Source organism: Haemorhous mexicanus, chromosome 4 (assembly GCF_027477595.1).
Source record: "Haemorhous mexicanus isolate bHaeMex1 chromosome 4, bHaeMex1.pri, whole genome shotgun sequence".
NCBI classification, from domain to species: Eukaryota; Metazoa; Chordata; class Aves; order Passeriformes; family Fringillidae; genus Haemorhous; species Haemorhous mexicanus.
In genome coordinates this window covers 39,248,481-39,265,430 of record NC_082344.1, presented here as the reverse complement: position 1 = coordinate 39,265,430, position 16,950 = coordinate 39,248,481, and the positions used below count along the sequence as shown (strand labels likewise).

Sequence of the window (16,950 nt, the reverse complement as noted above, 5' to 3'; positions counted from 1 at the left end):
CAGCTTTCCAATTACCTTCTTGGAGTTTGCTTCTGGTATATGGAATATTAGAATTTTTTTTTCCCACTGAAAGTATTTGCAGATAGATGTAAATAATACCTTGTTGTATTGGAAGGATTTCGAATGCATTTAGGAATAGCACTTCACATACTCTGTATATGTGTTCTTACAGTCTGAATGCTGTCATCCAGGATTCAAAACTGATAGAGATTTTGAAATAGGATCAGTGTGACTTGGTACATGAGTAAACTTAATCTTTTGGGAAAGCTGAGAAGAGTTTGAATAGTATCAGAAGGAGAAGAGAGCAAGGAGAAAGATTGTATGCAATTAGTTTTACTCTTTAGGTAAATTTTTTAAAAAGCTTATAAGTGGAAAAAATTATTTGCTGCTTAAGCTTTTAGTGTGATATCAAGGAAGAAGTGTCTCAGACTGAAATTCTTCAGTACATTAGTCTTACTCTGAAGATCTCATTCAGGTTGTATTAATATAATGTTAATTTCTAAAATATAGATGTTTTATTTTAATTTTCTAGAATGTATTGAACCTTGTAAATTATGATTGAAGTATAATTTCTTAGCCCAGGGATCCAGTAATTTTGGGCTGTCATGATACTTTGTCAAGACAAAATATTGGTTTCTTATAAAGAAGTAACAGTTTGTTCAATATAAGCAACCCCTGAATATATGTTTGGTGATCCAAAAAGGGCAACTTTCCCAAAGCTTAAAAAAAAATTAGCAGCACTAGCTTTATATAGCGAGTGGCAGAATGAAGGAATAATGAAATTGATACAAATGACAGCTTTTTGTAATCAGAAGAGCGATAGCAAATTACAGACTAAAGTTACCATGAGTGCAAAAGTGCATTAAGAAGCATCTAAATCATTGTAGCATGGGATGCCAGTGAAAATCACCTAATGGATAAATTGTTTGTCTATCAATGTTTTCAGTTAAAGTCTTGGTGCCTTTCTGGAAGAAGTGTTCTTCTGCATCACACCCTTAATGGGCTCTTTAGAAACAACCTTAAATACCTGCTTGGAGGCACCTTGGGTACAGACTTGCAAGTCAGCTCTGTTGAAGGCTGCAGATTTTGGACGGTATGATATGATATGATATACGTTGGTATTGCTATACAATGCTTTCCAAAACTGTGTCTAGGATCACATCAAATCCTAAGCCTCAGCCATCCTAAAAAGAGAGAACAGATTTGAGTGAATAGAGAAAAACTGGAACGTCAAGGAAACCTGACGGGAAGGTTAGTTAGGAGAAACATGGAAGGGGGTTTTGCTTGTAAGATAATTTTTTTCACTTTGAGCTTAAGTCAGTGGCTGAAGAATATTTACCTTGCAGGATCACTGAAAGCATGTAATGATAACATGTATCAATACCTAATATTATAAGTGTTGTTTCACCAGATGTAGGTTTGGAATTACAGGAATAAATATTCAGGGCCTTTTTCAGGTCTCTATTTCTGTGTCAGCACCAATTCACAAAAAAGTGTTGAGTGGAACTGTTCCAAAGCTAAGGGCTGTGTTCATGTTATTGTGATTCGTAGGGTTTTTCCTGTGTATTTGTGTTTCTTTTAAGAGAAGTTGATCTGTTTGATTCTGTATAAATAAGCTACATTCTCATACAAGAGCTGAACAAAACCAACTCCATTAGCAGTGGGCCTCGAGGTGCAGGCTGTCCTACCATGGTGACAAAAAGAGGTGGAGTTTCACTTTATTTTGAGAGTCCTGCTCCAGGAGTTGTCTTTCCATCAGGCCTTAGTGGAGTCTGAGTCCGAGAACTATGAAGCAGGATGACTGAATTCTGCTTTCCAAATATATCTCAACCAGTTGAGTAGCATGAATAGTTAAGAGAGAGAATTAAAGAGCTGTCAGCCTTTCATTATCCTATCTGATTCCTAACTCTTGGCTCCAGAGCAGTGCTTTCCCATAATAATGCATTATGGTTGCACTTGCTTAATTAAAATACTTTTTATTTAAATGAGAAAGTTGTACTTCTTGTAAGCTGTTCTTGAGTATTTATTTATGGAACATAATTATTCTGTGCAATCCCTGTTAATGTAAGTAGATGGTTATTAATTTGCTTACTGTGGAGTCTCAAAGACAGGAAGTACTTGTACAGTGGAAGGATATAATGAAATTAACTTCCATGGAATAAACTTTTAATGAGATTAACCTGGCTGGAGTAAGAACTGCTTTAATTATTTCAAAGAAAACATTGAGATCATGGCATGTATCATGTTTTACAACCAAAGGACTAAAAACTTCTTTAGGCTCAGAAAATTTTGGCTAGAACTATACTACAAGTAATCTGTAGTGGGAATGGATCCATAGAAGAAAACAGTGGATGCTGAGGACCTGTTGGCCACAGGCTGTATTTCTTTCGAGGTAATACTTTGAATGAATTCTACTTTGATTCCAGGGAATGTTTGGATGAGTAGACCACTGTTGGAAAACACCTTCCATTTTAATTTCATCAAAAAAGCAGTGTAGTTCATATACATTATGTTGAGACTGCTCCAAAATGAAAAAAGAGAAAAGTGTACTAGAATATGCTACCTACTAAATATTTTCAATTCATATAGCTATTTGATTAAAATCACTATATAGAAGCATAAATTTTCATTTATGGCATGAACACAAATGAAAACTATAAGCAGATCTGAAACAGTTAATAGTATTAAAATATAAACCCTTTTTGCTGTGGAAGTAAAATAGTAATTTTTATTCAGCTGGATGAAAGAATGGATTGTTTCCTTTGTGATTGTATCATAGAAAAATGGAAAAAAAATACTTTCCTTTTTCAAATAATTGAGAGTGAAAAAAGCTCAACTCTTGTATAAATTTGTTTTTTATAAATACAGAGACTCATGAATTGTGGTCTAAGTCCAAGAGGTACTTCAGATGTTAGTTTAAAAAGTGACTACAAAATTCTCATAACATTCAGAGAGGTGAAGGGCTTTTAGTGAAATGCATATGAAAACAGATTAAAATTGCTAATAAATTGTTGCTTGAAGTAGAAATTATGTGTATTTTGAAGTAGAGGACTACCTGCAAGAAGCAGCTTTGTGTGTGTAAGACTCAAAGGTTGCAATTTATAGGCAGTGTCTACCAAATACAAAAAAAAGATAGTGGAAGATTTCCTGATGAAATCATATGTAAACATAGAGGTTCAATCTGTGTTATGACAGCACAGTAATGATCAGCTTGTTAGTGGTAAATTTCCTCTTCCACAATGCATGCAGACACAGTTGCTGGAACATCATTCATTTCAGTAGTTTAACAGTTTCTAGTTTGTATGTTACAGTGCAATCTGTTCTGTTTATTGTAACCAGCTATCAACAAAATGGTAACAGTGCAAGTGGACTAAAGGAGCAGAACTGGTGTAAACAAAGTCAGACTGTGACCTCCTTGGGCCCAAGTTCTGGTAACTTTTTCTGTGGTGAAAGACTGAGAGGTGAACAGGTTATCCTTGCAATGTAAGCCTCCTGTTGCCTAGCATTTCTAACCCTACCTCACCAGTCATGCTTAAAACCACAACAAATGTTTTGGAGAAACAATTGCATTGAAAAGCTAAATGGAAAATCTTAATCTGCCTACCCTGAATTATCTAGTTATATTTTGTGTATTACTTATGCAACTGTCCATGCCTCTGATGATGAAGTTATAGTACTGAGAGATTTTGCTTCATTTGAGCTGATAGTTTTTGTAAGAATTAGGTACTCCTGTACAGTGAAGGACAGTCTGGGCTAGAGCAGCTTGGGAGAAAACCTGGCCAGGGTGTGCTGGAGTTCACCATCCTGCTTCATTACTAGCTGCTATGTAAAACCAGTGGCAACTTTTAAGGGAATAAGGGGTTAATTAAGATAAACACATGGAATATGGCTCTCTGCTCTACTGACGGAGCAGAGCCAATTCATCTCCAGGACAGGGAGAGCAGGGGCGGGGCAGTGGGATGGGCTTGCAGAAGGGCTTGGGGGGCCAAGTGCAGAGCTCCTCACTGACCTCCCCTGCAGAAAGGAAGCCTGGGGAAGGTGGAAGTAAGGATGAAGGATGCTGAAGGAATTGATCAACACTGAGCATGAAGGTACAGGATAAAAAAGCCAGAACTCAGGGAGGGCTTGTTCAGGTACAGTAACAGCAGATGGGAGTGTGGTGATGCAATGTACCAATTCAGACCACATAACTCAAGACATGCAGATCGGTTTGGGTTTTTACAGTAATACTTTTATGCTAAAACAGATCCATTTGAACAGTATGACATGTGAAGCATAATCCTTTCTTGTAGGCACTATGTGTTCAAGCCTGCTCGACTAGTACTAAACTGAACAGAAAACTCATTTGCTGTTTGTCTACTTCTATGGACTGGATGAAATAACCAGGAAGTGCAAACTCCAGTTTGTCACTGCACAAGAGATGAATGTTAATGTAGCATTCTTCTGGCTCTTTTGTTATAATAAAGAGCATACAGGAACTTTATCTTAAAAAAAGATGCATCATTTCAGCTAGGATTTTCAAAATGCCAGCCAGCTTCTTCAAGTAGAGTACCATAAAAATCTTTTGCTTTGAAGCATAAAAAATTTAAAAGATGAGTAAGAATAAATTGCAAATAGTTTGTTATTTACTCTGTGCATGCAGTGAATGTATATTTGTGTGTGCAACAGTGACAGCTAAGATTAGCACCTTTTCTTTTCTGCAATAGGCAAGAAGCTGTTTGAAGTCAGGATATTAAAGGAATCAAATTGATTCCAAATGACTTTCAAGAGAGTGAGGGGGTTTTAAGAGAAAGAGGACGTGATACCAGTCCTAAATCAAGCTTAGCAAAAGTTCCTCCAGTTCCTGGCAACAAAGGTTTGCAGGGAATACCTGAGAAGGATGTGTGATGGTGATGTTGGGTTCATTCAAAAGGTTGAACAAGCACCTGAGCATTTACAAAATAGTTGAAGTGATGGTAAATAAACCTAGAAACACTCTCTCAGAAGGCAATGGAATGTCAGATGCTATCTCTAGGACTGTAAAATCAAATTCAGACAGAAGAGATGCCTGTGGTTACTCTCATTTTAAATACCATTAACAGTGCCTTTGTAATTTTAGAGCTTGCACTGTTTTGGTGGGGAACAAATTCACACTTGATCGTAGTGGAAAGCAAAGCATGCTCAGATAAAAAGTCAGGCCTGTCAACCTTGATAGGTTTTCATCAAAAAATGCAGCAACCTCTTAATTTGCAGCTCCGTGTTTTCCCATTGCCCAAGTTTTGGCAGCAAAGTGTTTGAGAGATTAAAGGAACATTTCTTCATGCTGATCTCACCAAGAATAATCTCACCGAGTCACTTATCCAGAGTCATTTGCCCGCTTTGCTCCTCCTGTATCATGTTCAAACTCCTCAACTTCAAAGCTCATAAGATTTTGCTTTTAGCAATCTCATTTCTCATTTATTCTTCTCAGATTTTTTTTTTTCAGTCTGTCTTCTCATCTGGAATTCCCTCATTTTTTCTTGGCGCAAGAGGTAAACATATTCATTTGCACATCACATTGAGGGAAGCTTCTTTATGTTAGTTTTCAAAGTGTCAAAACCTTTAGAACAGTACAGAGAATTATTCTTAAATTTTTATATTGTTGGTAAACCTTCTGGAACTTCTGAAGCTTGTGTTAAATTATCAGCTCCCTGAAAGAGGCACAAGGGCCTCCTGTGTCCCAGGGATTTGTGGAGAAACTGAGTGTTCCAATCTTCTACACTAAGTAGATTAATGGGGTTTTTTTCTTGTAAAGTAAGCAAGCAGAATGTGTTTTGTAAAGTGCTGCTGTAAAGTTCAGTTTGTGTGAGAATTTGATATGTGGTCATTAAAATGCATCTACTTTCCCAGTATTTATGGCTTCTGTTTAATGCAAAAAATGAAAGAAGCTAATGTATTCTGATTAGCCATGCAGACTGACAGATAACATAGTTCAATTTGTTACCACTGCTCCAGCATAGCACAGCCTGGTAGTATGGGATTAATCATGGAATCTTTTTTAGGTGTTAGCAATGCCCTATGGCTTTATGTAGATTCTTTTTTATTTCTTCCTAATGTGATGATGTTTTGTGCTAATATATTTTAAAAAAATTATTAAACCAAATGTGGATGTTTCTAAGCATTGCAAGATGTTTTTTTTCTCTGAGATTGCTGTTGACTGTATAGCTTTAACTACTGCATATGATACAGTAATCTCACCAGCTGTCATGTATGGTATGTCTGCCCTACTGACTGTCTAGATTACAGAAACATGTTTTCTGGAGGTTTAAGTGATTTTTTTTTTTCCCTTTCTGGTGACTGATAGAAGCTGTTATAAGGTTAGATGTCTGTTCAGTTAGTAGGGCAGATTTGAATTATAACAGTTGCAGTTATTGATGCTTTATTTGTGGAAGGGTCTATGAAGGTCTGTGGCTTCTCTAGCTGCCTCCCATTAAGCCAAAAGGAAAGAAAAGCATTCTGAGTTTACATGAAAATTTCTCTTTGTTTTGGACTTGAAGCTCAGAATGGTACACATCTTGCTTGGGAATCAATTATTTTGCTGTTTAGGCAATTGCATTTATGGCTTTTGACAGTGAAAGTAAATTCTAAATCACTGTATTAGAAGGATAAGTTTGAATTTAGGCAGCAGCAAGAATGCAAGGGATGTGTAATTTCCAGTTTACGTGGAAACTAAAATGAATTAAAGGAAGGGCTATGTATTAGCTGTGTAAGAAGGATTTTAGGGAAAGAGTTTAACACTGAGATGTGGTCTGTATTTTGGTAGTGGCCAGAAGGGTTTTCTCTTGTTTTGTGATTTTATATTCATATAATAAGCAAAAAAGCAAGTTATATTTAAGAAACTATTCACACCAGAAAGTTGTTGCATTTTCTAGACAGCTGTGCCAAATGAGGCTTCTTGATAAACACAGAAGTACTGTCTTGTAATTAGGTATTTTGAACAGGCAAATAGTTCTGTACTCTGAGCTTCAGGCATATATGTATCTTTAAAAAGTACTCAAGACATACTATTTCAAAGTCTTTTGTTAGGTCTTTGTCAGGCTCTTGACCTTTATAGACTTTATCCTGAGATTTTTTAATTTGTTTGCTTCTTTTCTCCCTACATTTTTCCAGTTCACTTGCTTCTTTTCTCCCCCCCCCCCCCCAAAAAAAGCTTGTCTTACCATTATAAAGACACTTTTTTTCAAAGTGTCTAGCAGCTAGAAAATAATAAAAGTACATTAGGGGATTAGTAATCAACTGCATCTATTTTTCTTTTCCAAACTGTTCTTCAAAAAGATGAAATTAATAACTGGGAGGTAATTTTCTGCAGTTTTATAGGGGTTGAGGAATTTGGAACAACAAAACTTTCAAAGCAGTCAGTGTTCCTGCCATTCTAACTTTGGATAATCATGGGGGTTTTAATAATGAGAAATTGGATATGGTTGGGGAACATAAGATATATTCTAACATCTCACACTGAGACTTCTTCAGGGATGTACAGAAGTTAGAGGCACTTCAGAGCAGGATTAGTAAGTCCCACTGTCCAGTCTCAGAGTTGTAGATGTATCCTTGCCAGGAGGGGTGGATGTCCTTTTCTTTCCTTTTTCTTGCGGTATGCAGTGTTCTTGTCTTAGAAGCCATGGGTGATATTACCTGAAAAGATAACGCATTGGAAGTTACACTGCTTGGAGAATCTAAGTGCTGAGTCAACCTGTGCTGCTGTGCTGATATTAACTTATTGTGCTAAAAGAGATTAGGAGATCCATGGTGCTGTATGTTGGCACTGGGACAAGAAAAGTGAAGTTTGATGGAGACATCGAATGCCCATGAGAACATACAAAGAGAAAACCAATGAAGATAGTGGCACTTTCTGTTTGAGCTGTAGTGTTAGTGTAACAGTTTGTAAGAGCAGATCTTTCAAACAAATCATTGCTTTTGGAAGTAGTTATTTTATATAAACATCCTAGCTCTATGTAGTGCACAATTTAAGGTTTTGTTTAGATTCTTACAAGGATCTGGGGTTTTTCAAAGCACAAATCTTTTGCAGTAAACAATTAATCAAAAGGTTTTTAAAGATTCAGAATGGAATTGTTTGATATGCAAATCGACAGCAATACAGACCTGCATTCTCTTCTGCATCTTGAAAGTTACCTCCTCAGTCTTTCCTGTGCAGAGAAGTTTTCTCATAATTCATTTTGTTTTCTTGTGGAAGAAGCAATCTTGAACATGTCAAGTGCATAGAGTTAAAATATTTTGGGGACATGCTGTGTGCAGGATATAATTATTTTCTCTTCCACTTTCTCCTATTTTTTGCTTACTTATTTTATTAACTTAGAGGTTTAGTTCAGTGGAAAGTGTTCAGAATTTTCTTTACTTAACAAACTTTGAGAAAGGAAGTAGCTGAGAACTTTGCATTTTGACTAAGAAAGAAAGGCAGCATTCTGAAAACACACTTTTTATTTGAAAAAAAGTGTTTACAAAGGTGTGACACAGAAAGGGACTGGGAGAAGTGCCTTTGGAAAGCTTTGTAAATGTCCCTTCCTAACCTTCTGTATTATTAGTGTGATTGCTTAGGCCTTAAGGCAACATCTTTAAATTCCTTTCATTCTCCTGTATTCCAGTTTTTAATTTCAAGACAACTTTGTGGGAAAGTGTTGCTCATACTTACATTAAACAACCTTATATTTATTTCTGAACATCAGACAAGAAAAAAAAGCCAAAATGTTTTCTCCTAAAAAGCTGTTAAGACAGAGGAAGCAAAAAGGGCTTTAATAAAATGGCTACTTTAAGTAGGCCATTGAGAATTTATCTTAAAAGAGCACATAAGAATTGCTTACATGAATAAAGGAGTTACCCATCTGCTATAAAACATAGGTTTCTCTGAGTCTGTGCTGTGAAATTCTTTTGCAAGTTACCGAGAGCAAAGTTAGCTGGTGAAGTCCTGAATAGAGTCAGGCAAAGGGCTCTAGGAGCGATTGGTGTGTCAACCTGCGTTAGATGGATGAAACCTTGAAAATTAGTATATTCTACTAAAGAATTTTTAACTTCAGTTGATCAAACAGTAAAAATGTAATCCTCTTTCCTCATGTATCAAGATCCTAAAATTTTTACTGATTGCAAAAGTATAATAAATATGTGGGTTTGAGTATTTCTTTTATTGTGCACCCTGGTATTTTTCCTAAAGTAATCTTTCTTCAAAATTATGGTTGTTATATGGGTTAAGTTACACACAGTTGGGTTTGAGACCCTGATCTCTTTGATCAGGGCAACCTGGCTAGCTAGTTTCCTCTTGATGCTAAACTTCTACTTTCATTAAAATCAGAAGCTGTATAGCAAGTAACTGTATTTGAATACAGCATTTCAAAACAACTACAAATTTGCACTTTTTAAAGTCAAATGTTTGGCCTTTTGCTTTATGTATGCAGAGAAAAATTAGATTTAGAACAACTGTATTGTAGAAAACCAGTAGAAATGAAAATACTTACCAACATTAACATTGCTCACTTCTTTAATCTAGTGAACTATTATATAAAAAACCCCAAGCCCTGGTTTACTGTATTCAGTACAGGAACGGTAATTTATATCAGATGTTACCAAAGGTTTGTTTTTATGATTATTACAGTATACTGGCAGCTTGATACAGCCTCCTGACATAAAAATACCTTACTTTTTTTGTCATCCAGCTAGCAGGACCTTGGAGACACTTTATCTGAAAAAATTTCATTTGTATTGATGACCTCTGCAGGCTTCTGAGATAGTTCTGATGGCACAAGTACCTAAAGTTGATTACGCTAACAAGTTAGCGTTGGGTACAGATGAATAACACTCAAGTGTGTAACACTCAGCCTTTCTTTGCACAAATCTGACCTTGTTTGAATTGTTCCTTAGATGACAAAAGTAAATGCAGGGACCCAGCTTTTAACATTCTTCCTGGATTATGGAAACACTTTGTGTTCTGGAGCTCAAAAAGAAACAGGGAGATTTAGTTTCAAATGTTATCGTCTCTAGGTTGCTCTGTCCTACAAAACTGAGTATTTAATTTTTCAGGCCAAAGCAGTGTACCTATATCTTAACATAGGGAACATGTTTCCTTCCTTTAGAAGGAAATCCAACTTGAGACAACACATCTTTTAATATAAGCAGTATAAAAAGGTCTTTGGTAAAGTATTTTCATATGCTCTAGGTCTCAAAATACATGGAAAGTTACATGCAAGCAGAGAAGGAACAAAGGAGGCTGAAGCAAAAATTGAATTACACAGATCAGGTGGCTATAAATTAAGACTTGAAACTAGGTATTGGAGCCAGTGAGATGAAAGAGACATAAAAAAATACAGATGCAAAAGGGGATGTTCTTGCAGGACTGGACAGCTTAGTAAAGCCAAAGAAGGCAAATGCATCCTTCCTATTACTTAAAAAAAAGTAATAGGAAGGATGCATTTGAAAGATTTGAATCAAGAAAGCAATAATATGAAATAGAATACACCAGAATATTAAAAGAAGCAATATTGTCCTTCAAAAAGTTTGAATGACTAAGAGTCTGAAGAGGAAATCTCAGGTTTACCTGTACCTACTGGAGAATATACACATTAAGAACTCACTTTACCCAAATCTGCCTTGCAAACAAGTTTTGACTGCAAACATTTGTATTATGTTATCCTTATATAAAAGGACCTTTCACTGGCAGTCAACTGTGTCTTACAATACTGATGGCTTTGGGGAAAAAAAAATTGACTGAAAAAAGTAGCTCTGTATCACTAGACTTACTGTACTTTCAATTGCTGTGTAATTTGAGATTTTTTTGTGGTAGTTTCTCATCTTGTCATGGTCATTAATGTGATTCTTGGTTTGATTTAGGAACTGCATGGAAAGAAAAGTCTAGGTGAAGAAAAATAAATTTTCAGTCTTTTCTTGTAAGAAAGTTGCAAATAATGGATGTTAGAGATCCTCTCACGACATGGATCAATTTCCAGTCTTTTAGATTTTCTGTAAAGAAAGGTAGGCCTAAAAACTGCTGCTGAGGTATCTGAACAAGCTGGATTTTTCTGGAAGCTGATGGAGCATGTAGCCAGTTTCAGAAAAGTGTTGTTGTCTGTCTTACTATCAACATAAGCAGTACTCCTATAAAAGGTACTACTTCCTAGCCTCTTGAAAACACTCAGTGTCTAAGAAGCTCAGACAGGTGAAACCAGTGTAATTATTCTGGGTAAATTCACCTGGCTCATGGGGAAACCCAGGCCACTTCCCAATCTTGCAGCCAGAGAGCAGGGAATGCTTTGCTTGCTTGGAAAAGGGACAGCCAGCAGCACCGTGTCTGGGAGGCTTCGAAAGAAACAGAGATGTGGATGATCCAGTGTCTGTTCCATTCATTTCCTTGAGAGAGGGTTTACTATTTTTTGCCACTTCAGCTAATGTTGGTTCTTCAAGTGCAGTATGTACAGACTGAGCACTGTTTTGTGCCAGTGGAAGCATATTTACATTTGAGCTTCTGCCACCAAAACTCCTTTTCTAAATGAAATCAGATCTCAAGTTTCTTCGCAGGCATAAGTTTCCCTTGGCTTAAGCTTATGAAAAATACATACAGTTGCATATTGCCCATTAAAAAAATAAAAGTGAAATTCAAAGTAAGGTGCCTGAAAACGAAAGTATAAATCCAAAGAGCAAAATTGTGCATTCTGTAGGTTTCTAAGACAAAATATCTGGGTTAGGAGAAGAAAACTGAGCAACCTGAGCCTCATGTATATGAATGTATATGCATTTTTTCATATTCTTTTTAAGCCATTTGTTTTGATGTCATCATGTATTATTTTCTTTACAGGAATATGGCATCTGAAATATATGTGTATATCCACGCCTTTGCTAAAAAATAATTTAAACAGTTTGTCTAGCAGCAGTAGCACTAGAAGTTCAAATATTTTTGCACAAGGACTAAGGAAATCATTCTAAGAACCTGTCATGTGGAGTCCTTCTGATTTTATATTTTAACTTCCTAAAATGGATTTTGTCTTTGTTTTGTTGTTGTTATTGTTGTTGCTTACTCAAAGAGCTGCAAGGGTAAGTGGCAGCTGTAAACTTAAGGGTAGGCTGCAAAGTTTTTCTTCCAAAGCCATTCTTTCATGTTTAGCCAAGTGAGAGACATGGAGTGAAATGTAAACTCTGGCTCAGCGTGTCCTCATGGCCATCTCTGCTGGTGAGCAGCCAGAGGGGAGAGGGGGCTGGAGCTGCCTCACCCCAAGGGCCCGGAAGGCGCCGGCCGTGAGCCGCGGCTCCAGGTTGCTCAGAGGAGGAGGAATGTGAAGATGGTGCTTGAGAGCTCTCAATCCTGTACCCCTGAAAGCAGCCCTCCCCACTGCACCCACTCTTTCTCACTTCATCGTCCCTCTGGGACAGAAGGGAAAGCCATCCACTTCTCCTCTCAGTCATTTAACTACTTCTCTTTAATCCCTGGGAGTCCAACTGGGAACTGCGTGTTTTGTTGAACTTTGTTTTATTTGGAATTATGGACTGGAACCATTTCTATTTAATGTGGGAAACAAGTTTTGCAGAAACTCAACCTTTACACTGGGAAAGGAACTTCCTATAAAGCATAAACAGATGTTTGTACTTTTATATGCAGATTTGTTTGTGGGAGCCTTTGTGATAAACTGCATAAATGCAATATGTTCTAACAATTAAATGATGACAAATGAGTTGGATTGCTTTGACATGATCTGCACTGGTACTCCTGGATTGTTTTGTTTGTTTTTAAAGAGATTTTTTTTCCAATTGTATTTTATACAAAAAGCTGATCTAAAACCTCTTTCTCAGCGTGGGGACATAGAAAGCTTTCTCCCAGGACAACAGTGAGATTCCTGGGAGAAGTCAAACTATTACCTCCAGTGCAAGAGAGATTTCTGTATCCTGTAGTAGCCATAATTGCTTGGGGCCCACTTTCTGTCAAGTTATTCTTGGCTCCTAATCCTTTTGTTTGTATGTTTGTTTGCTTGTTTGTTATTGTGATGGAAAGGGATAAGCAAGCGGTGATTCCTCTCTTGTTTAGAGGTCTGTTTCTTTTTGCTTCCTCTCCCCTGAAGTTCTCTCTTTGCACTTGTTCATACTCCATCTACACTGACTGCTTCCTTCATTCTATGTACTCTGCAGAGAACATTAAACTAAAAATGCATACACAAACACACACACACACACACACACACATTTATATATAATTTTTTAATTCTTCTTTTCTGACCATTAATTTTCCCCTCACTTGGCTGAGGCCCACAAATTCTCTATTTGGTGTCTTTTTCCATATCCAGGTTTGTACAGTGTGTCATCATAGTGCCCTGATGCAATTAAGTGTGATCATGAAGAAAAATACTATTTGCTTCAGTTTGGAGATCACCAATTGTGAACAATTGCTTGGATCCTGCTAATATGATATTTTTCATATTCATCCTGGAGACAATAGAATGAACTTTGATTTTCCTGTATTCATATGTAAATCATACTCCTCTGTACCTATGCATATACACACATGGTTTTCCTTTGACTGTTTGGCATAGAAAATAGGTTACTGGAGAAGTTAATCATTAAGATATTATTTATAAATTTGAGACAGTAATATGCATGGACAAAAGTTAAAGCTGTCCAAACAAATTGGATCATATTGAAAGATAAAATTATGTTAAATGTGATATGCATCATCACAGCTCTGTCTTCTGCCCAATGGACAGACTCAAAGTGATAATTCCTTCTGAGAATTTCCTTCCATTGTGTGTGACTTCTTGTAATATTGCTAGTGCAACTTTAGCTTACAATCTGAGCTGGTGGAAGGCTTGAGAGGAGAGACATACCATAGCATAGATGTGGCAAATTATATCAGCAACCTTGAATTTCATTAAATTTTGGTTTTTCCATATGGGCTTGCATCAAAGATGTGAAATACTGGGCTCTGTGTGACTATAATGGCTACCTTTGCTTTGGAAAGATCATATTACTAATGCAAGTTACTGCTGTTTGCATCATGAAGGGGGTAAGCACCCCTCCAGGTATTTAAATTTGGAGAAAAGAGAGTTTTGAAGGCAGTAGCCCTAACACTAGAGTTGTAGACTTTTATGACTCTGTCTTGCAAAATTTGGAGATATAGGCTAAGCAATTAAAAAATAATACTTGCAATGTATATAAGGGAGGGTGACAGTGTTAAATCCTTCTGATCTGCATTCAAGAGCAGCACCAATGATCTACAGTTTTCAGATATTATGAAGGAATCAAGTGAAGGAAACCCAAGGATGCATACCTTCAACAGACCTTTTCCAGGAATTCTTATTAGCTGTGGTTTTAAATAAATAATTGAATTAAAAGAGTTGCTCCAGGATGAAATTTTTCATTTTTAATAAACTGAAATTTGTTTTTCAAGCTGGAAAACACCTCCTTTATGTCCTCATTTTTATTATTCTCTGCCCATGAAGTAACTAAGGTGAGGAAGATAATAAGAAAGGCAGGAAAACTGCCTTAAAGGTCTTATAGCAAGTTTTTTATTCCAGTGTTGTATTTTCTTGCAGCATTTTTCTGCCAGTGGTCTCTCAAGTGGTCAGGTTGCTTTCCAGTTTGCTTGCTCGGTTTCTTTTAATGTTTAATCTTAGTGAATTAATACATGAGGGTTAAAGTATTATGTTTTTCTGCCTTTTCTGTGTCTAGAAACTTTGTGTGATTAAAAATCATAATGAAACTTGGAGGGATCTTGAGACTGCAGAGAACTGAAGCTCTTCCCACTTGTGTGGGTAAAATTCAGTAGAATCATTGCAGTAAAATATGTGTATAATTTTACTTTGCAATTTCATACTTTGCAGCTTCATTCATACTCTTCAAAAATGTAATATAAATTCTTTTTAGTAATGCTCATCTAATTCTAATGATCTATTATTTTTTTCTTTTTCTTTAGGGTGTACCTCAGTTACCATGTGCCAAAGCATTGTATAACTACGAGGGAAAAGAACCTGGAGATCTTAAATTCAGTAAAGGAGACATCATCATTTTACGTCGACAGGTGGATGAAAATTGGTATCATGGAGAAGTCAATGGCATCCATGGCTTCTTTCCTACCAATTTTGTTCAGATTATTAAACCTTTACCTCAGCCTCCGCCTCAGTGCAAAGCACTTTATGATTTTGAAGTAAAAGACAAGGAAGCAGATAAAGACTGTTTACCGTTTGCAAAGGTAAAAAGAGAATACAATTACTATTTTCTTCTAATGATTTCATTTATTTAGATAAGAAATAATACACCTGTTTTGTAGAATTATCTGCATTTCTTATTGGAGCTGCACACATATGGAAAGGACAAGTAATTCTGCAAATATTTCTCCTATATTGATTAGTTTTGCATTCTCTTTCTAAATTACATGTAATTTCTCTGATGTTTTATTTCTGAGAATGCATTTTTTTATACTTGCAGTAGTGATGTTCCTAATTTATGGGAAATAACCTATGTTGGTAATTAAAAACATTCTGTCTTCTAAAGATACACTCAAATTGCAGATGTGAAAGAAGTCATATCACTAGCAATGTTCTTAAGTACTTAAGTAGAAAAACAACATCTAGGGAAGGTTAGGTAATGAGTCAGTTGAGAAGGAAAATGGTTGTGGTTCTGTTGAATAATGCCAAGGAATTAAAGGGGGTTAATGAGTAATATGGACTGAACACGACAGGAGGACTTGCACTAAGGACAAAGTCAGATCACTGAGATGTGGGCAGTTAGTTGAACTCTAACAAAACAGGAAAAAGAACAGCTTGAACTGACTTCAACCCCAAAAGCAGCATATTCCTCTTACAGAATGCCTTCTCTGTGGTTCTTGTCCGTGTCCTGCCTTCTCTGATTACTTCTGTGTTATGGAGGAAAATTAAATGAGAAGTTAAATTAGAGCTGGGAGACATAATCACTGCATGTTCACACAGGATGATGTTCTGACTGTAATTCGTCGTGTGGATGAAAACTGGGCAGAAGGAATGCTGGCTGACAAGATAGGAATATTTCCAATTTCTTATGTTGAGGTGAGTAAAGCTGGGTCCTCAGTAAGGCTGTGCCCACTGTATGTTTAATTTTCTGAAAGGAAAAATAATCAGTACTGCTGATAATTCTAAAATAACCTGAGATATAAATAATCTTACACTTATAATTCTCTTTGGGAAAGTTAATGGCCTCAGCAGTTGAACCAGTGATTTTCACTTAGCTATTTGATACCTATTTTTATTGAATAGAATTGAAATGAGTGTAATTGGAGGCAGTCACTATGTTTTCTTGTTAATACTGGAGTCATGCAGTCAATCCAAACCACACTTAGCCACAAAATGAAAGCAGTCAGCAAGTCAGAGAAATAGTTAGCTTTTCACTGTCCTTAATAGCCACCCCTCAAAACCAAATTAGCACAACTAGGATGTCAAAGGGTGTAGGTTGTTGTTAAACAGGTAAAGGACCAGCTTTTTCATCAACAGAGCCATATATAAAACCTTCTCCATCTTCCTGCATTTGTCAGGTGTTACAACAATTTACAGTAAGAGGTAGCAGTTGAGAAAATTTCCCCAACCCTATAAATTTGAAGAGTTGAAAGCTGTATCTTTTATATAGAAAGACATCAGTGATTAGGAACGGTGTGTACAGCCACAGAGATTATTCAAATTTGAATTACAGAAAGATACAAAGGTTTGGAATGGTGCTTGTCCTTTTCTGATAGATATTCTGTGAATACTTCCCTGCACTTACAGTGTTTGATTTAAATAATTGAGGCAGAGTGATGAAAGAAAAAAGTATTTTCACATTATCTCTGGGATGAGAAATATGTACTTCAGGTCACAGAAGAAATGTGTAACCATAGTAAGAATCAAGTCAAGTTTTATTAATTCAATTTCTGAATCCTCTGATGAGATGGGAACTTCAAAAAACATTACTGCTTTCAACCAAAATTGAATTTATTATTTTTTA

General features: G+C 36.3%; 1 protein-coding gene across 2 annotated transcripts in view; it reads left to right on the top strand.

Annotated features, from left to right (window-relative positions):
• Positions 1–16,950, top strand: part of SH3RF1 (SH3 domain containing ring finger 1) — an 83,581-nt gene that overhangs the window by 36,216 nt on the left and 30,415 nt on the right. For both annotated transcript variants that reach the window (XM_059844503.1, XM_059844502.1), the window contains exons 3-4: positions 14,915–15,190; positions 15,927–16,022. In XM_059844503.1, coding sequence (XP_059700486.1) covers positions 14,915–15,190; positions 15,927–16,022 — 372 coding nt within the window. The remainder of the gene's footprint in view (positions 1–14,914; positions 15,191–15,926; positions 16,023–16,950) is intronic.